Source organism: Grammomys surdaster, unplaced genomic scaffold (assembly GCF_004785775.1).
Source record: "Grammomys surdaster isolate TR1022 unplaced genomic scaffold, NIH_TR_1.0 138, whole genome shotgun sequence".
Taxonomy (NCBI): domain Eukaryota; kingdom Metazoa; phylum Chordata; class Mammalia; order Rodentia; family Muridae; genus Grammomys; species Grammomys surdaster.
Genome location: NW_021604596.1, coordinates 8,735,464 through 8,760,851, shown reverse-complemented (window position 1 = coordinate 8,760,851; position 25,388 = coordinate 8,735,464). Strand labels below are relative to the sequence as shown.

Here is a 25,388-nt window from a genome sequence, read left to right as displayed (position 1 = left end):
GCTACACATCCAGCCCCAGGTCCTAGACCTCCAGTTAAACAGAGCCAGTAACCAGTCTTGCTCGTGCAGGAGGGAATTCTTGAGTTCTCAGAATCAAGGTAAAGTTTCTGTGTGCTGACTCGTAGAGCTGGCTCCTCTGTTTGTTTTGTTGTTGTTGTTGTTTGTTGTTGTTGTTGTTTTCTAGTGATCCCTCCTCTCTGATAGCTTGCCCTTTTCCATAGTTTCAGCAACATTTGTTCTGAGGATGGTTTTTCCTGATCCACAAACTGGTTTCAAAACTGCCTGCTACTGGCTCGCACAGTATATCACCCCAGCATGAGAACATCCACATTTGATCTCCTGCTATACTTTCTCTTTTCTACCTCATCCCTTCATGCAATATTTCCCATGTGCCAAGCACAGGAACTTGAACATTCTGGTGTACACATCTGGCAACTAGTGCAACAGTTACACTCACAAGGTGTCTTGTGGAGTAAGGCACTTGCCACCACGATTGTCAACTCAGCTTGACACCTGGACTCATACAGTTCTAGAAGGAAATAAGTGACTTATGAGAGTTGTCTTCAGACATCTACATGTGTGCTGTGGCACATGCACAACACGCACATAGTACACATGGACACATACATGCCCACCCACATAACATGAAAGGAAACATTTGAACTGCTGAATGATTGAATCAATGCAATTGATTCTAAAATCATACCTGATCCAAGAAGAAAGATGTTCTGCAATTTTGGATTCAATAAATGAAGTTGATGTGCTGCCGTGATTTAACATTCTCATTCTTTGTACCTGTATTTGCTGATACATGTAACCTCCTGTAAAGGGGAGCTTCAGCAGTGGACTCTTGGATCTAGCCCTGGTGGACTCTTGGATCTAGCCCTGGTTGTAGAAGTTAAAAGTGTAAGAAATGGTTCTGGCATCTTGAGAAAACGACCACACAGTTTAAGGAATTTCTTTAAGGTTAAAAAAATATTACTTGAGAAAGGTACATAGACATGCTGAGTGAGGCAGGCAGGCACCCCAATGTGTGCAGTGCACATCCACATGTGGAAGTTCTCCTAGGTTCTTATTCTGAAAGCAAAGGGATCCTGAATTTCACTCTGAGTGGTTAGAGCTTTCGCTCACTTTCTTGCAAGATTGTCTAGTTTGAAATAATGCAGCTAAGAAGCTGAATGCAGTTTTTAGCAGTCTGAAACCTTCAGCATATATTTTGACTTTAAGAAGTGATGGCAGTTAAGGAAGTAGAGTTCCTGCCAGGGAGCTTCTCCAGTTTTTCTTCTTTAACTCCTTGATGGAAAGGGCAGCACACTTCATTTACATGTTACATGTCCCTAGATACGTCATTTATGCTTATTTCTGGGAAACAGCATCAGCAGTGTAGGGTCTTTACAACCATTTTGTGACAAATCTGAGATACCAGACTTACCCTTTCTCAACTTTAGAATCTGAGTTGCTCACCCAAAGCATTAGCAAGAGCTTAAAACCCAGAGGGGTTAATTTTATTAGAGACAGATTTTTTTTTAAGAAAACAGAATTGCCTGATTTTGAATGTGAGTGTCTTTCTGGCAAAACTTGAAGATGTGAGAACCATTAACCACTTAGTAAAGGTTCCCCTGGCATCCTCTGTATACATGTTTCTAACGATGATTTCTGAAGGACTTCCCCATGGCAAAGTTAAGCTCACTATGGATCTTGGGCTAGGTATTGTTGGCTTGGTCCATCCTTGCACTCTGTCCAACCTTTGGAGGCCACCATTGCTGATCTGCACAGATTACATCATTGGGCTCATTTGTCTCATGACACTGGCCAGGAAACAGCCCATGGGAAGAAGTGTGGGCTGCAGAGGACAGGAAAGTGAGGTCCTGGTCCCTGGCTCATTTTTTCAAAGGGCAAGACCTCTGCTAAATTGTTCTTCTTTTACAGTGACTTCGCTATACTTCTGATAACTTTAAAAAATGTTTATTATGTCTCTCTCTCCCCCTTTCTCTCCTTGTGTGCGTGTCTATGCACACCATGCATGTGTGCACCTTCCTGCAGAATCCACAAAGGGTGTCAGATCCCCAGGGCAAGAGTTACAGGTTGTTAGCCATCCACCATGGGGGAAGGGGACTAGTTTCCTGCTCTTAACAAGAGCAATGAGCTCTAGGCCATCTATTCATCCCACACTTCTGATAACTGACTATCTTCTTACATCACTTTCTATTTGCACCTTAGCTGTCCTGGTGTGGGTATTGCACATACTGTGTTAACATTCCCTTCATTAAACTCACTTTCTCCAGCATGAATACTCTCATTTCCTGTCCTGGCATCTGCCTTGTGTAGACATTACTTGTGGAATGGGACAGGATCTGTATAAAATACATAGGATCAGGTAGTTGTTGATAATAGGAACAAAGGGTTTAAACTTCTTCCTTTGACATAGTTTGGGTCTATTTTGCTTATGTTATATACAAAGGTTTTAATAGTCTCAAGAACACTCATCAAAATAGATAAAAGTGAATGCCTGACCCCAGAACTCTCCCAACGAGTATTTCGAAGAAAGAAGTCATGGCAATGTAATTAACTGAACTTGAACTGGAGGCCGAAAAGACAGTGCAGCTATGCATATCAGATGTAGTTCTATAAAAGCCAAGTTCTGTAACTTCCTGGAGTTGCTTGTCTTTTTCCTCTTGCAATCTGGGGCCTAACTGATTCAAACAAGATAACAATTGATGATTAAAACCGAAATGTGCAATCTACAGTTTGTGCCAGGAGCAAGATCTTTTTTTTTTTTCAGCCACACTTCTGCTACCTGAGTGACAAGCCTCTCCAGCTCCATTTTGTCCAGGGATTGCGAAGACAGGCAGTGCTGGAGTGTGACTGATCAAGTGGAAAGTTAGGTTTGATGAGATGCGATAAGTTCACAGGAAAGCCAAAGCCAACTGAATGAAAGGAGAATAAAAAATGCTACCTACAGAACTCTCTAGAGTTCAGCTGGGTCTGGTGATGCATTGTGAAGAGGGGTGACCACAGACTTTGTGCAGTGTCAAATCAGGCAGGAAGAACAGAGCTCCTGGGAGGCTATTAGTTCTATCTTTAAGGGTAAAGCAATCTAGATGGGCAGCATTAAAGACACACCTTTCAACTTCTGTTACTCCCCATTGAGGTTGTTGTTTACTGAAGAGTACAAAATGTTATATTTGCACAGCAAGCCACACTGTGGCTTAGGCTGTATGTTTTGTCTTTCTTTGCTGAAGCATTGCACATTGTGACTGTCGGCTGTGGGGTTAATACAGAGCTTGAAGGCTGTGAACTTTGACAGATAGGAATCACTCATTTGCAGGTGTGTACCGGGCTCTCACAGAACACTCTCCCCAGTGTGTGAATTCAGTGCTGAATAAAGTCAAATAGTTTCTGCTCCTGAGGGACCAAGACACATCCCGATAATGTTTATTGCTTCCTCAACCCCAGAGGAGGGCCTGGAATATGTAGAGAGAAATTAAATAGACAGGGTCAAAACAGACACAGTATTATGTAATTATAATAAAATGACTTCTATCATTCATCCTGAACAATGATTGTAAACTAATTACTTGTATTGATCAACAGTCTCTAATTAACCAAGTCTGATTCTTCTGGGGGAATAATTGTACATGTAATAAAATATAGATCATCATATATCTTTTATTTCCATTTTCCAAGGCTGAATCTAGAAAGTCTAGTGTTGTGATCTCTAATGTTCACTTTAGTAAATACATTTGTGCTTGAGTTTTCATATTCACCAGAATTTCAGAGAAAAACACAAAACAAAACCAAAAAACCAACAAAATAACAACAACAAATGCAAGCTAAGCAAGGCACTTACCTGGGGCTTACTTTGTACAGGAGCACTTTCATTTGATAAAAGCACACCATCTTGGAACAGGAAGTAGAGAAAATTACTGTACATGCTCTGGCCCCCAGCACACAGTCATTCTGCTCAGCAGCTAATTCATATTGCTGGCTTTTACAAGTGAGATGGAGGATTCCATCATTCGCTATCTGGGGCAACAGGCACTATTTTGCCAGAGACAAGAATCAGGGAAATGAGGTATGTAAAATTCTGCTTTCTGTGACCTACTTGGTAGCTGAGTGTCATGTGAATTGGTGGTTAATTTGAATTATTTCCTAGAACTGTTATTTATATATTGTGATGAAGCAAGCTGTAAAACTATAAAGATTAAAAAAAATAGATTATTAAACTTTTAACCATGCTAAATATAACGGAATAGAAAGGAAATGTGTGTGTGTTTGTGTGTGTATATTACATATTTAAAACAGAAGTGATGATTTTGCAAAATTACCTTGTACCTGAGGTGAAAATACCTCTTGTTGACCCAGTGTTACGGACTGAGGAGTTGTTCTTTATAATAGGTGTTTGTTCCGGTCAGTGTTGTCTATTAAGATCCAGTTCTCTATGACAGCTTTATAAAACCCACTTTCAGAGAGATAATGTAGTCTCTTAACAGTTCATATATTCCCTATAAGGGCTGAAACATTTCTTATTTTAAAAGTTACTTTATCTACTTTCTATTTACAGTTGTAAGTCAGGAATCAAGCAACTCATGACCAAAAACTAAACAAAAGACCAGATATTTCCATTGTTTTCTTACTCTGTGGCTTAGAGTGAGCAGGGGCGGATAGAAGCCCTGTGTGTCTCCCAGCCTGGGAGCAGCGACTCACTACCTCATGCCATGGCAACTAATCTCTCCATGCATGTATTTATTGTTCTTCTCAGGCAGTAGACAATGCACAAGTAAACCTTCCAGTCTCTGTTTCTTCATTGAAACAACATAAAAGACAAAATGGAAAGCCAGATTTTTTTAAATGAAAATGTGCCTGAAGTTAATGTCACTGCATTTCACATATATTTGTGGCAGAAGAGTTAGGAGAGGACAGAGAGGCTTCTCCCTAGAAAACAGCGTTCTTTTCCTCAGGAATGTCTTTCTTCAGGATGGAAAGAGGGTGTGTCCCAGGCTTAGTAGCTTGTCAAAATAGAACATGACATTTTCTCAAAGAAATATTAAGATAATAAATTTCTATTTTTAAATTCTAGAAAAAGTGTGTCACTATTAAGGTAATATAAGTTCAATACAAACTTAAATGTGTATTGTATGCGAATACAGCTGTGGGGGCCAAGTTAGAATGTGATCTATAAATGAAGTTAATGATAAGATCTTTCTTTTCTATCTCTAGAAAAGGGGAAGGCACTTGTGTTAGTCATCATCATAGTCTGGGCTTTGCCGGGGTCCTTTATTTGAATGCTAAGTAGCAAATGGTAAAGTCCAGGGGCCCTTGCTCTAAGTGCCCATTCATGAGGACGTAAATGAATGCAATCTGAATCTAAGTGCTTTCCAGTTCGTAACTGTAACAGACAAGCTAGCATACCTGTTTGTTCCATTTTTAATGAGTTTCAAAGAGCAACTGTGAGGGCTAAAGAGGTGACCCAGTGCTTAAGAGCGCATGCTGCTCTTCCAGAGGATCCTAGTTCAGTTCCAGCCCCACGTTAGATGATTCACAAGCTTCTGTAACTCCAACCCCAGGGGATCCAATTCCCTCTATGGCCCATAGGATACCCACTCTCATGTGGCATATGAACATGCAGATATATGCACATAAGTAAAAATAGATAACTACTTAAAAATGAATGAAAGGAGGCTTGGTTCTTGGTCTTTTGATACTTGGTACTATTTTATGTCTCTTTCCCCTTATTGTTGTTGTTGTTTGTTATTGTCTTTTTCAAACCATCCTTCACCTTCAGCTGACAGATTTCCTTTCCTCATTTTTCAATGTTCTTGTCTACAACAGAAATCATAAAAGATGGCATATATAAAACACAGGAAGTGAAAGTCAAAGGAGATTATCAGAAGTCAGAAAAATGACAGGGAGGGAAGAGAGCTAAGAATATCATAGAGAAGATGATGGATGGCTGTTCTTATAACACACCTCTGTGACTCCCTGTCTTCTCCCTCATCCATCTTGTTAACTTAGAAATAATGCCTCTCCCCGAAACTCTTGTTCTACTCAGAAAACCTGCTTTGCTAAATCAACATCAGTCTAGCTCTCCTAGGGAGAGGTGGAACTCTCTTAGAAGCACAAGAGAACTTTCTGCTTTACAGAACAGGAAAGCTAATCCACTAAGCATCATGGTCTATGTGTGGGAAAGCTGATGTGACACACAGAGACCAAAGCAAACATATAGAAGCAAGCAACTGCAGAGCAAATTCTTAGAGCTACAATCTGTACAGCCTGTATTCTTAATATCCAAATGGGATATAAAAAGATACTGAAAAAATTATTATGAAGAAATATTTGGGCCATGTGATGGCTCAGTGCAGAAAGGCCCTGGCCACACAAGCCTGAAGGCCCTAGCTAGGTTCCTGGAGTTCATGGTGGAAGGAGAGAAAGCACTCCTGAAATTGTCCCCTGATCTCTACACAGGCAGACACCCACATTACACCACATGCACACTCAGTAGTAGTAGTTATAATAATGAACATAATAATAAAGGATAATTGATAATTATAAAAATATAATGGCTAAAAAGGAATCTATTTTATCATAGTATATTAATAACAAATTATAATAAAAAGAAAAATTTAATAATAAAAAAATAAAGGAAACATTTGAAAAAGATCTTGAAAGTTAAAGTGTAGCAGCAGAAAAAAAACTTATTAGTTTTACCACAGGATAAAATTGAAAAAAGTCTCCCAGAATATGATACACACAGATAAATAATTAGAAATGAGAGAAAAGGGTAATAAAACTAAAGAACAATTATGAAAAGCCCAACTTCCATATCCAGGGAGTTAAACATGAAGTAGGAAGGAAGACTATTTAAGACCTATGGCAGAAATGTCCTTAGAGTTGTCGAGGAGAAAGGGCACCCTACGAGAACTCATCATGTAATCTTAAAAGAATAGAGACAAAGAAGTGACCCTGAATCCAAAGCACATTATGCTTTTTCAACAGTTGTTTCAGAACTAGAATCCAACAGAGTCTGAACTTCAGGATTTCTGGCAACCTTGAGCTCCTCATCCAACCACACCATTGGTTACACTCGGTGATAGGATTAAGTCATTTTAGACATGGCTCATCTACAAAACGTTTGCTTCCATTTACCTGTGAACTTCAGAATTTCATTTTCTCAACATTCCATCATGTAAATGTACCACATTTTCACAATGATTTTTTTTATTTTTTGAAATAATAATATAATTACATTAATTACACTTTCTCTCTCCAACCCCTCCCATGTGCCCCTTGCTCTTTCAGTTTCACTGTTTCTTTTTAAAAGAAACTTATTATTACATATACACATATATATGTATATGTACATGCATATATATTACTAAATACAGAAATACAACTTTCTCAGTTTATGTAATGTCACCTGTATGTATATTATCTCAAGGCTAATCGCATGGCATTTGTCCTAGTCACTCTTCTATTTCTGTAAAGAGACACCATGACTAAGGCAACTCTTATAAAGGGAAGCATTTAACTGGACTTGCCTACAGTTTCAGAGTCTTAGTCCATCATCTTTATAGTGGGATAATGGTGGCAGGCAAAGGAACAGACAAATAGCATGGTGCTGGGAAGAAGCTGGGAGCTACATCCTAATCCACAGGCATCATGCAGAGAGACAAGAGTGGTGGGGGAGAGAGGGAGGGAAGCAGAGGGAGAGAGGAAGAGAGGGAGGGAGGGAAGGAGCAGATTGTGTCTGGTATGGGCTTTTAAAAGCTCACTCCCAGTGATGCACTTCCTCCAACAAGGGCACACATGGCCACACCTCCTAATTCTTCCCAAACAATTTATCAACTGGGGACAAATCATGCAAATACAGGAGCCCATGGGGGACATTTTCCTTCAAAGCAACAGATGACTGGATAACCACAAGAGGATTTTCCCACAGGAATGGTTTTTCTCCTGCCCTCAGCATTCTCTGGTTGCTGTAGTTCTTTGTCTAGAGTTGAGGTCGAACACAGGAGCTTTTCCATTTCAGTGTTAGCATGCTTATTGATGTCTTACTTGTCAGGGCTTTTTTAGGCAGCTTTATATAGCTTCTCTGACATGTCCAGGAGACACAATGTCACAACAGACTTCCTGCTCCTTGGCTCCTTCAATTTTCCTGATCCCTCTCCCATAACATGCTTGAGCTATTCATCACTTGATGGACATCTATCGACTTTCGTTTCCTGGCTGCTGAGTATGACGTCAGTGGAAATGGATGAGCTACTGTCTCTGTAGTAGGATATGAAGAATGAAGATGACAGCTCATTGTGAACTGGCAGTGCACTGTACAATCTCCTTGAACTATAATCTTGGAGTTGATGAAGTTTCACTAAGCTCTTTTTGATGGTGGGCATACTCTACAGACAACACAGTCAGGCAAGCAGATACATCCCAGAAAGGAAAGGGCATTAGGTTTTCTAGACCTGGCTACATTCAGGAAAGATGGCTTGTGACATGTATCAATTGCTACTCTCTTCATACTGGAGGGTCTGTTGCAGGATTTAGAGAGGCTACGCCCTTGAACGTTTATAACAAGGAAACTACTCATTTGTCATCTCTAGTTCCTTCATTTAAGCTCCTCCCTTAAACAGGCCTGTCCTACTCCTCTTTGGGTTTCGAGGAGGTGATAGTTATTACTATCTTATTAGATTTGAATATTTTAATTGAACAAGAGCCATCCAACCTCAAGAAGACCTTCTGACACTAAACGCTGGATTCATAAAGTATAGACTTCTTATAGGATTTTGATCAGGACAAAAGTTGCTCAAGTTTCTTCTTATATAGGTTAAAGGCCTCAGTGGGGGCCAGTGGTCTTTCAGCAACAGTCTCCTCACCACGATGCTTTCCTTTCTTCCTGGATTCTTGATCATGACTTCTTCAAGTTTTCAGCAATTTTGCACGTTGGCAGAGTCCAAGCCTTAATTGTCTCAGCAAGTACAGTTCTCCCTCAGTGCATAAATGATTCCACTGCTGGAAAAAAAAAACAGCTTCCATCTATTCTCACTTGGAGCCCCAGCTTTCAAATGCACATGCATCTGACTAGTCATTTTTGTATTTTTGACACATTTTTCTCCCTACAGCTAGGCTAGAAGGCCATGTTATAGGCTCATCATATCAGCAAAGCAGCTGATAATTGGGCTGTGTGCTGACTTCTGCTTTTAGATGATAAGATTTAGAGGAATAAATAGTACATTTTCATTCTCATTTTTCTGGAGTAATGTACATAGGAATGACTCTAAACACTGAAGTCTTGGGTAAATTTACTATTCTGTTTGCCAGTTAAAAATGCTTTCGTGTTCTTTATTCTAGTTTTATTTCTGTAGATATCACAAATACCTTGACACAAACAATTTAGAAAAAATAATTTATTTGGCTTAATGAATCCTGGTTACAATCCATCACTGGAAGGAATTCACAGAGGCAGGAGCTTGAGACAGCTGGTCACAGCACAGCCACAGACAAGACCAGAGAGGAGGAGCAAATGCACCCATGATACCTCCTTGCTTATTACTCTGCAAGCTCTCTTGACTCTTATGCAACCCAGAGCTCTAATACAGGGATTGGTGCTGCCCACAGTGAGCTGAGTCCATGTACAACTAAGCAAATACCCTATCCCCTACCATCATCACACAGGTCAACCAGATCTAGATAATACTTCAATACGACTCTTTCCAGGTGATTGTATACTGTGGCAAGTTGACATTTAAAACTAACCATCACAGTGACCAATGGCATTTTTCTAAGTTTTTACCATCTCCAGTTCAGAAATACTCACCAATGTCTCTCAGTGAATGACATAAGAAAAAGGAGGGTAATCGTCTCAGGGTCTCTACCTCAAAACTGGAATGTTAAGCTCTGTAATGTGCTTATCTTTCTTAAATAAGAAATTCTTGGAATTCATTAACAAGTAAATTAATCTTCATCTTATCAGCTAGTACATCTAAAGATGCTGAGGCTACATCTAATATGCTTGAGGATTGCATTAGACGAATGACAGGTCATTTGGCCTACGAAAATGCTTCTAATATGATTTCTCCACCGTCGTTCTGTCTTATTGCAGCCGGGGTAATGAAAACAGACTGACTCACCGGCGGCAGACGGTTCTTCGTGAGAAGGGAAGAAGGTTGGCTAATCGAGGACCAGCATACATGTTTAATGATCACTCGACAAGCCTGTCTATTGAGGAAGAACGCTTTCTAGATGCAGCTGAATATGGCAACATCCCAGTGGTGCGGAAGATGCTAGAAGAATGTCTCTCCCTCAATGTTAACTGTGTGGATTACATGGGTCAGAATGCCCTACAGTTGGCAGTGGCCAATGAGCACCTGGAAATTACAGAGCTGTTACTCAAGAAGGAAAACCTGTCTCGAGTTGGGGATGCTTTACTCTTAGCTATTAGTAAAGGTTATGTACGGATTGTGGAGGCAATCCTCAATCATCCAGCTTTTGCTGAAGGCAAGAGGTTAGCAACAAGCCCCAGCCAGTCTGAACTCCAGCAAGATGACTTTTATGCTTATGATGAAGATGGGACACGGTTCTCCCATGATGTGACCCCAATCATCCTGGCTGCCCATTGCCAGGAATATGAAATTGTGCATACCCTCCTGAGAAAGGGTGCTCGGATTGAACGGCCTCATGATTACTTCTGCAAGTGTACAGAATGCAGCCAGAAGCAAAAGCATGACTCCTTCAGCCACTCTAGATCCAGGATCAATGCCTACAAAGGCTTGGCAAGTCCAGCATACCTGTCATTGTCCAGCGAAGATCCAGTCATGACAGCTTTAGAACTTAGCAATGAGCTAGCAGTACTTGCCAACATTGAGAAAGAGTTCAAGGTAGGTCACTCACAAAGTTCAAGTACTAAGTAGATATATAAGCAATGTGCTGTAAAATATCAGAGCAAGGAATATATAATGCCTACCAGGTTTCAGCAAAGTTCTGTAGAAGCTGTCATTTTAGCTATGTGTGGAAGAGTTGATAGGAGTTTGGAAGGCTCAGAAAAAGGGAAAGTAAAGCCTAGGTGTGTTTCTATAATGTGCTAATTACTGTGCATGTTGGGACTTTTTGGAGATGTGTAGGTGGGGAGGAGATATGTTTGTGCTGTGTGTGTTTATGTGAATGTACACAAATGGATGTATGTGCATATGTGTGTATATGGAGCCAACAGCTGTCGTTGGGTATCTTCCTTAATCAGTCTCTACCTTATTGTTTGAGACAGGATCTCTCACTGAACCTGGGTCTCATTAATACAGCTAAATGTCTGGATAATGAGCTTCAGGTATCCAGTATCTAAAACTAGTGCTGGAATTACAGACATGTATCAGTGTGCAGTTTTTTCTTTTTTAACAACATGTTCCAGGGATCTCAATTAAAGTACTAGTTCTTGTACAGCAGGGACTTTATTGACTGAACCATTTTCCCAGCCACAATTTTATGTTTCCTTCAGTAAGTATAATTATTGTTGTAATGATCTGCTTTCTGTCAGATAGTTTGCATTTATCACAGTCATGAGTGGGTATTCTTTTCTATTCTACACAAGGACTGGTGGATAGGATTGTTTAGTAGTACTTGAATTCAACAACTGGTGAAGACAGAGCTGGGGTCAGAATACAGGCTTCCTCTAATTTCCAGCTTCCTTATATTGTATATAGTACACAGTAAAACATGCCACTGCATCAGAAAGATGAACAAGGCACAATTGGAGAGGCAGTACATATGTGAACGAACATGACATAAAGTAAAGGGGGACTGTTAGATAGAGCTTGGGCCATTATGCTATAGAAGTTAAGGAGAAAGATTATATTCCTCTATGTTTCAGCCAATTTTCATGTGAAGTGGCACTTCAGCTATGTGTGGAAGAATGAATGGGATTTTGGAAGGCTGAGGGTGATAGAAAAGATTCCACAGAACAGTTTTGTATACATGAATAAAGCAGGTCTGCTGAGCTTTAAACTGACTCTTACTAGAAGTGTCTGGGGAAAGATGTGGTGTCAGATCCATGTGTCTATGTGGTCCCTGCTGTATGTGGAGAGGATAACAGCTCAGACTCCAAGCCAAAGAGCATCCTCACACTGCAGAGCTTCCTCCATGGGTTATCCAGTCTGATTGTGTTCATGTTTTTCTGACCTGTCATGTCATGACTATTTGTGTATATGTATGTCGTGTATATGTGTGTTTATATGCAAATGCATGTATGTGAATATGCATGTGTTCATGAACATGTGATGCCCAGAGGTTGACTTTGAGTGTCTTCCTCAGTCACTGTCAACATTAGTTTTTTTGTGTGTGTCTATGTGTCATGGCACGTGTCTGGAGGTCAGACACCAATTTTTGAGAGTTGATTCTCTCCTTTTATTGTGTGGATTCTGAGGACTAAACATAGTTTGTAAGGTTTGGTGACAAGGATCTTTACTTGCTGACCCATCTCATAGGCCCTTGGCTTTGACACAGGGTCTCTCACTGTATCTGCAGCCCCCGTATGTGGCTAGACTGGTAGTTCAGAGAATTCCCAGGATTTGCCTGCCTCTGCCCCCTTAGCACTGGAATTAAAGGCTTGGACTTTTATGTTGGAGCTGGGATTGAGCTGAGGTCTTCAAGTCTGTGCTGCAAACACTTTATATGCCACTGAGCTATCATTATTGTCCACTTTACCAAATACATGCAGCTCTGAATCAAGTCATTTCATCAAACTCAGTGTTTCATACGAGTATATGATAATGTAATCTTTTCTATTCCATGTGGTCTCTATACTGCACACCTTTGGAGACTGTGGTACAGTCTCTCCTGGTTAGGTCTTTGGTGTCACTATTTTTGAACACAGGACATGGGGGAGATAAAACTGGAGAAATGAAAGGATTTATCATACTGTCAGGAAGTGTATAGAATTTAAAACTTAAAAACTGCCTATTTCTAGAAAATTTCCATCCAATTAGTATTTTCTGACAATTCTTGAAAACTGGAATTTGAAATTTCAGAAGGCAAAATCCATGGAAGGGTCCTACACTCAGTGGTCCTTGGTGTTAACCTTCCTTACCTCAGTCTTGCTGGCAGCTCAGTCAAGAAAGATGTTTTCTCTGGCAATGATGGATAATGAAGATGCAACGTATATTAAAAACCATCTTGATTCTTACTGCTAAACTTGACCACACACGTACACTTTAGCATTTTGAAACCTTTTTATTGGTTCTTTGTGAATTTCCCATCATGCACACCTCCAGTCTCACTCATCTCCCCTTGCCCTCATACCCACCCTCCAACACTGCAGCCTCTCACCCAACAGAGGAAAGAAATCTTGTAGAGGCTGTAGTGTGTCACAGTGTGTCCCACAGTATACCTTTTTGGCCACACTTTGTTTTGCAAATGTTCACTGAATGATTGCATTGGCGTCTGCTACTCTGTCAATCCTGGAGCATCACTGGGACTCCTCTTGTTTTGTTGCCTGGTGTCATGCAGACAACAAAGTTAGTTTTGAATCTGTGTGACCTTCTCCTTTATGAACTGCAGCAGCTCATTGGTGGTGTAGATCTTGGGGTGGGCCAATTCAAAGCCATGAGTCTAGGCCTAAAATGTATCTGAGCTGGTGGGCTCACCCACTTTCTCTCCTGCTGTCACAGAAGGCCAGCTTACATCTGGGGCCATTTCTACTCTGATGCCCAGGTGAGGTTCAGGCCTGCTCTCCCAGGTACTGTAGTAGGTGAGGGTCAAAGTTAGCTCTCTGCTCTCATGACCCAAGGGCTAGCTCTCTCACCTGCCTCAGGTGGCAAAAGGCAAGAGCAGGGGAGGGCATCTCTCCTTTGCCTATGCTGCCTTACAGCAGACAACTTGCAGGACCAGCCATCCCCTCCATCCTTACACTCCCAGGCCCACTCATCCACGTCCCTGCCATTCGGGTCACCTTTTCTCTGCTGCCCAGGTGAAGTGCAGGGCCTGCTCTCCTGCTTTTAGGACCCAGTTGGGGCCAACTCTCCTGCCCACCACCCATGATGAGAGCAAAAAGAAGGAGAAGAGAGCTTTTCCTCTATGATGCCACCATTCAGGAGACAAGAGGTAGGGCTAGCTCTCCCACTATGCCTAGATGAGGGGTGAGGCCAGTTCTGTACAGCCCTCAGACATCAAGATGTTCCTAGGCAGCAGCCCAGACTAGGGACCTCTGCCTGATCTTTGGAGCTAACAGACCACTGCTGCTACAGAAGCCACATCACAGACTGAGACATAGCCCCTGGTGGCAGCACAGGCCAGAATCCCAGGTGGTATCACCAGTGACTCTCGTGAGGCTGTTCCTCACTATCCTTGAGTCTCCAGTTCCATCTCCCTTCCCTATGTCTACATCTTTTGTTTCTCTTGTTTTCCCATTTCTCCATTACTTACTTTCTCCTCTTAGTGGCGCCTGGTCTCCGAGTGTCTGGAGTCATCAGGAGTGGTCTCAGGAGTGCTATGTTTTGCTCATGCATTATGGCACCTGTCAGGGGTCATCTCAGGCCTGGTCTGTTCCCCCAGGCCTTGCAGTGATGGACTGATGGTTGTCTCAGGCTTGTTTTTTTCAGGGAACATTTAGGCTACTAAACATTCAGGTGTTCATAGGTCATAACATTGACCATACATGCAACCTCTCTTCTCTCTGCTGCCCACTGACATACATGTGATGTGGCAATCACACCTGTAACACACCTAGGGGCAGGTGATAGCATTTTAGCACTAGTCACACTCATCTCTATCGCCGAGCCTAATTTTCAGCAGACAGATGAAGTGTGGGAAATTTAGGGCATCCATTAATGTTTATGGTAACATCATTAAAAGGGGGATCCTTTATTACTAGGAACACACGATATTTTACAAACAAATAAAATATCTTATCTCAAGAATAATTCGAGGTCTTGACTATTGTAAGTTTGACAGAATTAAGCCTTGGCAGTGGACATAAGAATTAGTAAGCAATCAAGCAAACAAATACACAAACACAAAACCAAAAATGGAAGACCAGAACTTTTATTTTAATACTATAGAAGAGCAGATATTCCTGGCTCTACTCTAAGCTCAAACCCAGAGTGAGAAATTTCAAAGGGAGAGATCAGTACAGGATGGCCTTGTTGACAAATACACGCCCCTAGTGTCCATAGTTCATTGGTGTTGCCATATGTTTCTGTAAGTCTGGTCGGTTGACTCTTTTCTGAACCTTGCTACCTTGTGGGTTGCTTGTAGTAACACAATGATTCATTTTAGGCCCCCACTTCCCCATTCATTTCTTTTGTGCCGTAAGGAGCATCAGCATCCCTGTTGTCCTGAAGAGAGTTTTCCTGCAGCTTTTTCCAGCTCTGTTATGTCTCCCTAGAGGTCTGTGCCATGCACATGGTTCTCCAGACGCCTCTGCTGCAGAGAGGGGAAAGAGACTAGCAGAGGAGCTACTGCTGTGCCTATTTTTAAACCATTGCTATGTTTTTCTGTAAAATGTTTAAAAACGTCTGGCTTTACCTGCTTGAAAGATAAATATCTTCCAAGAAACCGGGCTGAATTGGGAAGTAGTATTTGTCAGTATTAAGGTATTGTGCCTATTATCAGACCTTATAGGGGAACAAAGGGTGTCACTTACTTAAGATATAACCTGCAAGATGGAGTCATACACCAGGGACACAGAGCTGAGGTCCTGGCTGACCAATCAGAAAGGAGAACATGTACTCTTGTTGACATGTATGAATTATTTTAAGTTATTTTCATTCTGACTTCATGACAGAGCAGTGCTCACTAGGAGACCAGACAAGGAGCTGCCATTTCCTACCTCATACCTGGGAAGCAGCAAGCAGCAATTCAGATAGAGTGATGCTTTATGTCCTTCCGTGCTCCACTACATTCACCAGCCAAGGTTGCCGAGTGTATGCCTCACACTATGCCAGCTTGGGTAGACTCAAGAGAGAAGTAAGATATGGCACTTGTCTGGAAACATACTCAAATTAACTCACAAAAAACCCCAAACGAAAAAACCAGTAGCTTTTCTACACACCAATGAATACCCGTGCTGAGAAGCAGACCATGCACACTCTCCTATTCACAACAATCTCAAAATACACACCTAAGAATAAACCTAACCTCGGAGGTGAAAGACTTCTATGAAGAGAACTTTAACTATCTGAAGGGAGAAACCGAGGAGGACAATAAAATTGAAACCGTTCACACTCATTCATTGACAGATTCAATAACGGAAAAATGACCATTTTACCAAAAGTAGGTCCCATCTTAACAACTATGGAGAGAGGGCCTGGGAATGCGCCCCTCATTAGTTACTCAGTACAAATTGTTATTCCTAGAAAAATACATGCAGCCAACAGAGGTGATTCACAGGCCGTATTTATGCCTTTATTTATTCAATATATGTAACAACAATGGTTAATGCCCCATGAATTTGGGAGAGAATGTGAAGGGTAAATGGAGGCAGTAGGGAAAAGGAGAGGTGAAAATTCTGTAATTATATTTTAGTTGCCTGGAAATGGGGAACTACGTGAGTCTGTTGAAGAGAGACAGATGTGCAAACAAATACAGCATCATTCTGCATGCATACCCATCTTGTGCATAAGCAGGCATTTTCTTTTGCATTTCCTGCTGAAGTGTGAAGTGAATGGATAGAGGAAGTCTCTTTCCAACAGATTTTAGGTCTCCGACAGTTCACAGCTACAGAAAGGTTTATCAGGACAGTCTGCTTCAGGTGGTCTGGTACCCTCCACATCTCTTGCATGTCTTTTTCTTTCTTGATCCTTCAGCCTCACAGCAGCTGTAGAACCTGGAAGAGTCAATGCTGATCACCAAAACCTCCATTAGTGAAAATGACAGGACAGTTGGTGGCATCTGACGGATCTCAAAGAATGTGTTTTCCTAATTCTTAGTTGAAATCTTATCTAACTCAGTTTTACATTCCCCAAAGGGTAGAGACTGTTCATCTCTTGCTCTTCTTGAATTGATTACAGCAGAGCTGTGATGAGTTGGCCCTTTATTAATCGTTCTCCTAAAGATCAGGATAGTCCCAGACTGAAATCAGTTCCTATAGCACGACTGGGCACTTGTCATTATCTGGAGAATAATATTCTGCCTTAATCCTGATCTTCAGGTACATTCCCCCTTTAAAGTCTCCTAGTTTAGCAAGAAATGGTCTTGCTAGGTCTTCTAGATTAGCAACATGGTGCGGTGCCCTCAAAGGCAATGAATGAATTCGGGGTCAAACAGATTTATATCACTGTCAGATATCAACAGTTACTGAGTGAATGATTTGGGATACATTCTTTGCCCTCAGCAAGATTATATGGCAAATAAGTAGGATTGTATCTACCTGCTCTACCTCAGGTTTTGATGACAGGATTTTGGTTGACATTTGGTGATATAAAGAAAACCTTATTTCAGGGTAAGAAAATAAACAGGAAGGAAGCATTGGGAAGACACAATGAACATGTGAAGAGATAATGTCAGAGGACAGCAGCAGTTTATGCTCACTGAAATATGACCTTCATCCTGATTTCTTTCCAGCAGCACATTAGTTCCTTGGAAGGATATAATAGCACAGTTAAAGTTTCTCCATTAAATACTGTTTGGTTTTGAAACTGTCTCACTGTATAGCTCACACTGTTCTGGAGCTCATCACCCCTCTGCTTCTGCCTCTCATGTGCTGGGATTAAAGGTACCCTCCACAACTGCAGGGACTCCCCTGAGCCTGCAGGTACTCACATATACCTCAGGTACTACACACACACACACACACACACACACACACACACACACACACACACACCTGCAACTACCCACATATAAACCTGCAGCTATCCACCACACATCTGAAGGTACTATCCCTCCATACCTGCAGGTAAGCATGCATGCATACCTGAAAGTCCCCCACCACACACACACACACACACACACACACACACACACACACACACACCTAAATTTTTTCTTCTCTAAAGAGAATCTGAGTTCTCAGAATCCATAGATAGATCCTATATTTTGATCCTGTGCTGGATTCATAGTATAAGAAATGATAATTCTATAAAAATAATTGATAAGTTAAAAATGGTGAAACACATCTGTATTCCCAGCATCAGAGAGGTGAGGGCAGAGGATCAGGAGGTGTTTGAGGATCAGTCTCAAAAAATAACAACAAAAAAGAAAGAAAGAAAGAACGAAAGGAAGAAAGAAAGAAAGAAAGCTAGAAAGGAGAAAAAGAAAGAAGGTAATTGTCAAGTGTGTGCTTGCTTCTTATGTCACCTTTCTAGAAGTCTTTTGGCATTCTTAAGTATGTATTTTGTACCTTGATGGTGAAATTATACCACATAGGACAGAGTCTTTGCAAAGTATAGAAGTCATGTTGTGGAGGTTTCTTCCACATTAGTTGGTGAGTTTATCACAGCAAAACTTTTTAAAATAGCTTTGGTAATTCTTTGGGCAGATATCATTATTTTAGAATCTAGAGAAAATTCTTCATGGTGGTAAAATATCCTAGAGAGCTGACAGAAAAGTAGGATCAAAATATATTTAGAATAAAATACAGTGAAAGTAAGCTGGGCATGGCTGCTCATGCTGACTGCAGCACTTGGGAAACGAATGTGGAAGCTTGCTGTAAATTTGAGACCAGCAAGTTTTATATCAGCGTATCATACAGTGTGAGACCCTTGTCTCAAAACAAAACAAGTCAGGTGTACTGCAACTCAAATTTGATTTTTCCTCTTATCTGAAAATTCCTGCCACCCATGGAATATAAGTTAGCTCTTCTCGTTTTAACCATACTTCTCTTTCCTAGAATGACTACAGGAAGCTGTCTATGCAGTGCAAGGATTTCGTTGTTGGTCTCCTAGACCTCTGCAGAAATACGGAGGAAGTTGAGGCCATCCTCAATGGGGATGCGGAGACTCGCCAGCCTGGGGACCTTGGCCGTCCGAATCTCAGTCGTTTAAAACTTGCTATTAAATATGAAGTTAAAAAAGTAAGGTCGGGCATTGTTGCTTCAGTTTGTGTGCATGGATATGCCCAGCTGGATAGATCAGGGGGTTTCTAACTGACAGTTACAGTAGATGGGGTCTCAAGAAAGCATATAGTGAGGCACGGAACCCAGAAGGCTGGCCAGTCATTAAAATCCTGGAGTCCTTAGAGGTAGACCATCACGGTCAGTGCAATTTTGATTGACTCAGGTAATAACAACACTGTCTCTGTATAAAACCCTAAGGCATTGTCTGTATGAAGGAAACGAAGTCACAATATTTCAGATTTCAGTTTTCCTGGTGATTGTTAGTTTTCAATTTGGACCAGCAGTTTCAATTCCTTTTTCTGTTTTAATCCTTCCAGGATCTTTCTAGAATATTTTTTAGGTTCTTCTTTAGACAGAGAACCCTACTCCTCTGAAAACTTTCCTAGGACATGAAGACTTTTTTAGTTTTACTTATTTCATTTACTTATTATGTGTGAGTACACATGCACATGTGTATGCTGGATGAAACCAGAAAGGGGTTGGATCCTGGGGAACTAAACTCTGTTCTTCTGAAAGAGCATCAAGTGCTCTTAAGCACAGAACCATCTCTCCAGCCATTAACAAGCTACTAAATATAGTTCTTTTTATATATAAAATAAAAGCACTATCTATTTATAGTTATTATTCAAAATAGTCCTGCTACCTCTTAACCTGCCAGCTAACCACAGAGAGTAACTAGCCATTACTGTTTCCTTCCACAACTTCTTGTCCGAGCCTCTTCAGTCAACAATACACAGGTCGTTGTTTCTCTGGGCCTGCTGTATCATTTCTTCTGTTCATTTAATCAGTTCAGTGAAATGAAGCTTACTATATTGTTAATTCTCTGGTCATTAGGACACTGAATATTTTTATATAGTAAACATTTTTAAACGACTTGTTTTAAATGTGCAAAGAATCCTTGGGTGTGAAATTAATTTGCTAGAATTTTACTTTATACACTATCTTTATTGTATTTTAGAATATTTTGTAAATTTCCCTCCAAAAAAGATGCATCCAGTTTCCAGTTCTAACAGTATGAGAGAGAGGGGTCCCTCCTCCCCACAGTGTGCAGGGAGGGCCCCCTCCTCCTCCCAGTGATTTCTCTCAAGCTTTGCCTTTGAGGAAATGCTTTGCTTTCGTTATTTTTGGGGTGAACCGTCCTTAAGACTCATCTGGATGGAATTTTTTTTCAAAACATAACCTGATTTTTTTCCTTATAAAATTTTATTTTAGATGATTGCTTCTTTTGTATACAGACTAACATCAAAGTCTTATATAAAAAATAAATATGAAGAAAAACACATTATTCAAATGAAATGTGTGAGAAGAAGGAATTCTAGCAAAAATTTAATTGAAAGATTTAAGATGATAACAGAGACTCCCAGTGGAGCTGTGGGATAGAATTGACAGATGCAAATATTAACGTGATCCCTGTAGGAAACACACCACTCTAGATCAGTGAAGGGAAAGTGTAATTTGTTTTGAAACAGTGATTTGGGGCTGGAGAGATGGCTCGGCAGTCAAGAGCACACACTCTTTTTAAAGCATAACCAAGTTCAATTTCTAGCATCCATGTCAGAAGGTTTACAAACTGCCTATAACTTCAGCTTCGGGGGTGTGTGTGACGCTCTCCCTCTTCTGGTTTCTGAAGGCATGTGGACTCATGTGTACACACACACACACACACACTCATACACTCAGGTCATTTACACACAAACACACATACACTCACACAAGTCACTTACACACAAAACATACACATTCACACAACACATGCACACACAACACATACTCACACATAGTCATTCACACACACAATCACACTCACACATACAAACACACACATACACACAGTCATACACATTCACACAACACACATGTACACAGAACCTACACAGTTACTTACATACACATATACATTCATATACATACACATTCACACATGTACACACAATACCCACAAAGTTATGCACATACATACACAGGTGCTCACATGAACATGCAGCCAATTAAAAGCAAATTTTTATAAATAAACTAAATTTAAGCTAGGATCATCTTACTCTTGCTTTCTTGCTGAAAAGAAAAAAATATAAAATGCATAAAAGCACGTGTATAAAACACTTACAAATCTTTTTATAATGTTAAAAATCCAAATGTTTTCTGTGTTTTAAAAGTCAGACCACCAGTCATAGGGAAGAGGTTATCAACAGGAATATCTGAATACATAGAACAGATTTAGAACTGTTTTGCTTGCTACCTGTTAGATGCCTTGTTCCTTAATTCTAACTGCATTTCCCCTGGGAAAGCATCAAAAAGATTCACCAGAACTCCAGAGGATAATCCACGCTGAGTTGTTTTTAATCAAACCATTCTGTATGCTGTCTCATCCCTAGTTTGTGGCTCATCCAAACTGCCAGCAACAGCTCCTATCCATATGGTATGAGAATCTCTCTGGTTTACGGCAGCAGACCATGGCAGTGAAGTTCCTCGTGGTCCTTGCCGTTGCCATTGGACTGCCCTTCCTGGCTCTCATATACTGGTGTGCTCCATGCAGCAAGGTACGTCTGTGAGGCCTGTAGTTCATGGGTAGCTGAATTCTGTCCAGCAGGCAAAGATCTAGCTCCCAAACGAAAATCTGATTTGAAGTACACAGGTTTAAATAATCCATTTGTTCGAGAATTTCACACATACATGTAATATATTGGAAGAAGTCCAGCCCCCATTCCTTCCCTGTAGACACCGGCATTTGGTCCTCCTAACTTCATGTACGCTTTTAAAAACTCACAGAGTTCATTTAATGATGCCAGCATATGCATGGCTGTAGGCTGCCCACCAGAGCACGGGTAGCCTCTTAGTAACTGCCTCTGTCTCACTCTCAGGAGCCTACTTGCCAATCACACTTCAGCCAGGGGTGAGACTTCGTGCCACTTTAGCCACCTGTGGGACTTCGTGGCATTCTTCCTCTGGCCACATGCTGAGGTTTTGTCTGCCTTGATTTGAGCAAGACTTGTATAAGCAGCACAGCTACTTTGAGTTTACTTGTGTAATAGCCTGGTCATGTCTAGAAGACCCTGTTTGGCTAAAGTCTTTCACCACCTCTGGCTCTTACAATTTCTCCTTCCTTTCATTCAGGATGACTCTCAAACCTTGACAGTGTCACACAAATGTCCTATTTAGGGCCAAGTACTCCACGATGTCCTATTCTTTTCAATATTCTAAAAATAGTGCTTATTTCCAATGAGAGATAGAAAAAAATCCTGAAAATTCACCTAAAACAGAATACTGTCACTATTTACCTATGAAATAAAATATCAGTCTATTATTTCCCTATTTTCCTCTAAGCATATAGAAATACACAATTTTGTTCACTTTAAAAAGTTCTAGTTTTATTGAGCTCATCTATTGAAGGCTTCATCAAATTTGTTCATTATTCCTTTCTTTGTTTCTCCTGCAATATGATTATTATTTTGTGTCTTTGTTTGGGTTTTACTGCTGTCAACCAACACCATGACCAAGACAACTCTTATAAGGGACAATATTTAATTGGGGCTGGCTTACAGGTTCAGAGGTTCAGTCTATTATCATCAAGGCAGGAGCATGGCAGCATCCAGGCAGGCATGGTGCAGGAGGAGCTGAGAGTTCTACATCTTCATCTGAAGGCCACTAGAGAAGACTGGCTTCCAGGCAGTTAGGATGAGGGTCTTATAGCCCACACCCACAGTGACACACTTCCTCTGACAAAGCCATACTTATTCCAACAAGGCCATACCTCCTAACAGTGCCACTCCTTGGCCAAACATTCTCAACCCACCACATTCCACTCCCTGACCCCCATAAGCTTGTTTAAACACATGAATCTGTGGGGGCCATACCTAGTCATAGCATAATGCAAAACACGTTTAATCCAATTTCAAAAATTCCTCATAGTCTATAGCAGTCTCAGCAATGTCAAAAGTCCAACGTTCAAAATATCTTCTGAGATTCATGCAGTCTCTTAACTGTAATTCTGTATAAAGTAAAAAATACTGGACCAAAGCTATACAGAAAATCAGTTGGGCAAACTCCAAACTTTACGCTTCCATGTCTGATGTAAAGGCACTCTCCAGACCTCCAATTCCTTTTTTCCTTATTCACTGCTGTTGGCATTCAGCAGCATCAAACTTTATTCTTCTGGGCTGGTTCTACTCCCTGTTAGCAGATTTCCTTGGTAGGTATCCCACAGTTCTGACATCTCTAACATTTTAGGGTATCCAAGGCAACTTCAACATTTCAGCTTCTGATTCCATTGTCTGGGATTCACACATGATTTTCTGGGCTCCTCCAAAGGGCTTGGGTTTCTTCTCCAGCTCTGCACTCTGTAGCACTCTGTTCTCTGGTTGATGTCATTCCATTGCTGCTGGTGTTCCTGGTGGTCTTCCCATGGTACTGGCATGTCTAATATGCTGGAGTTTCTCATTGCAACTAGGCTTCACCAATAGCCCCTCATAAGGCTCTGTTTACGGTGCCAAGCCTCAATTTCTTTTCATGACCCCTTCAGTGCTGAGCCATCAACTGTAACTGAGGCTGCACCTTCACCAGTGGCCTTCCATGGCCTCTCACAGTACCAAGCCTCAGCTGCTCTCCATGATTTTTTCATGCCTTCAAAACCAGTACCACCTGGATAACTCTTACACATTACCAAGTCCAGCTGCAGCGTGAGGTACAGACTTGGCTGTCTTTGGAACACAGCATCTTTGTGCTCTCAGAAAACACTTCCTAGAAGGTTTCACCTCAGTGATGCTGATCTTTTCTTAATCACCGCTAATTTCTTAGTTCCAGCTAACTAGCATCAATTATCCCAGTAGTCCTTGACAGCATCCAGGCAGGTATGATGCAGGAGGAGCTGAGAGCTCTACAACTTCATCTGAAGGCCTTTAGGAGAAGACTGGCTTCCAGGCATCTAGGATGAGGGTCTTAGAGCCCGTGGCCACAGTGACACACTTCTTCCAACAAGGTCACACTTACTCAACAAGGCCACACCTCCTAATAGTGCCTCTCCCGTACTCAAACCACCACACTTGTATGGTCAGAGAATACTAATAGAAATTCTACTGTAAGGCTTTTTTCAGGAAAGAATGTCTGTATCAAGGAGAAGTGCACTGGAGAGAAGCAGCAATGGCCACCTCCTTTTTAAGCATAATCTGTTTGGTGAAAACCAGGCCTTGCTTTTCTGGTGACAGTTCAAACAGAATTAAGAAGTATTTTTCAGAACTGAGTATTGAATTCAGGGCCTTGGACATACTAGGTAAGCACTCTACCGTCGAGTGACATCTTTAATTCTCTTTAAACTTTGTATTTTGAGACAGGGTCCCACTGAATTGCCTCTTCAGGCCTTGAGCTTATGATCTTCCAGTGATACTCCTCTGTGGCCAGGCCTACAGCTCTGTTGTGCTAGGTGTGAGGGATACTGACCCACCGTCCTGTTAAACAGAAATATGAGTTTGGAGGCTGAATAACTAACAATCTTTTCATCATGTTTTTGAAGTCACTTTTCCAAGTCTATGTAAATCTCAAATCTGAAAGGCTCACTGAAATAATTCATAGGTATCTGGTCCGTCTATTTTGTGTGCTGGCTAGACATATCAGGCTGTGACTGCAGTTCCTAGACACAGGTGGGACTCATTTTAGGCATATGTTATGTGGGAGACAACATACGTCAGCATTTCCAGCATGATGTATTATGACCCAGATACACTGAGCATTTCAGTCACCGGAGGTCCTTGTACTGACTCACACTGGGATGCTGGTACAAGGTCTCTTAAGCAGTGGCAACTTCCTTACGACTTACAGTAATGACATTAGGAATTACTGGAAACATTTTCTCATGAGGATAAAATCTACCACCATAGTATTCCCCCCTATTAATACATGAGACCAAAACTTGGCCATATATAAAGTACACATTGATGACACTAACAATAAAAGATTGATTAGAAATTATATTTATAATACAGTTTGTCTTATATATAACTGTATTCCAATGAAATCAATGGAAAAACATTTATCTTTACTCTCTCTCTGTGGTATATGCTATGTGTGTGTACATTTGTGTGTGCATGAGTGTATGTGTGCATGTGTTTGTGTGTGTGTTTGGTGTGTGTGTATACACATTTATGCACGAGTGTACATGTGCATGTCTTTGTGTGTGAGTGCATGTGTATGTGTGTATTTGTGGTATGTGGTTTATGGTGTGTGTGTATATATGCAGGTATATGTGTGCATGTATGTGTTCGTGTGTGTGTGGTGTGGTATGTGGTGTGTGGTATGTGTGGGTGTATGTGTCTGTATTCATGAGTGTATGTGTGCATGTATGTATGTGTGTATGTGGGGTGTG

General features: G+C 41.0%; 1 protein-coding gene and 1 non-coding gene across 4 annotated transcripts in view; one reads left to right on the top strand and one right to left on the bottom strand.

Annotated features, from left to right (window-relative positions):
- The window catches only part of Trpc6 (transient receptor potential cation channel subfamily C member 6), a 101,189-nt gene that overhangs the window by 44,768 nt on the left and 31,033 nt on the right, over positions 1-25,388 (top strand). For all 3 annotated transcript variants that reach the window (XM_028763361.1, XM_028763363.1, XM_028763362.1), the window contains exons 2-4: positions 10,100-10,874; positions 18,812-18,994; positions 21,409-21,573. In XM_028763361.1, coding sequence (XP_028619194.1) covers positions 10,100-10,874; positions 18,812-18,994; positions 21,409-21,573 — 1,123 coding nt within the window. The remainder of the gene's footprint in view (positions 1-10,099; positions 10,875-18,811; positions 18,995-21,408; positions 21,574-25,388) is intronic.
- Positions 14,586-14,717, bottom strand: LOC114617818. The gene has a single exon (XR_003710880.1). It is a non-coding gene; the product is annotated as a small nucleolar RNA SNORA17 (small nucleolar RNA).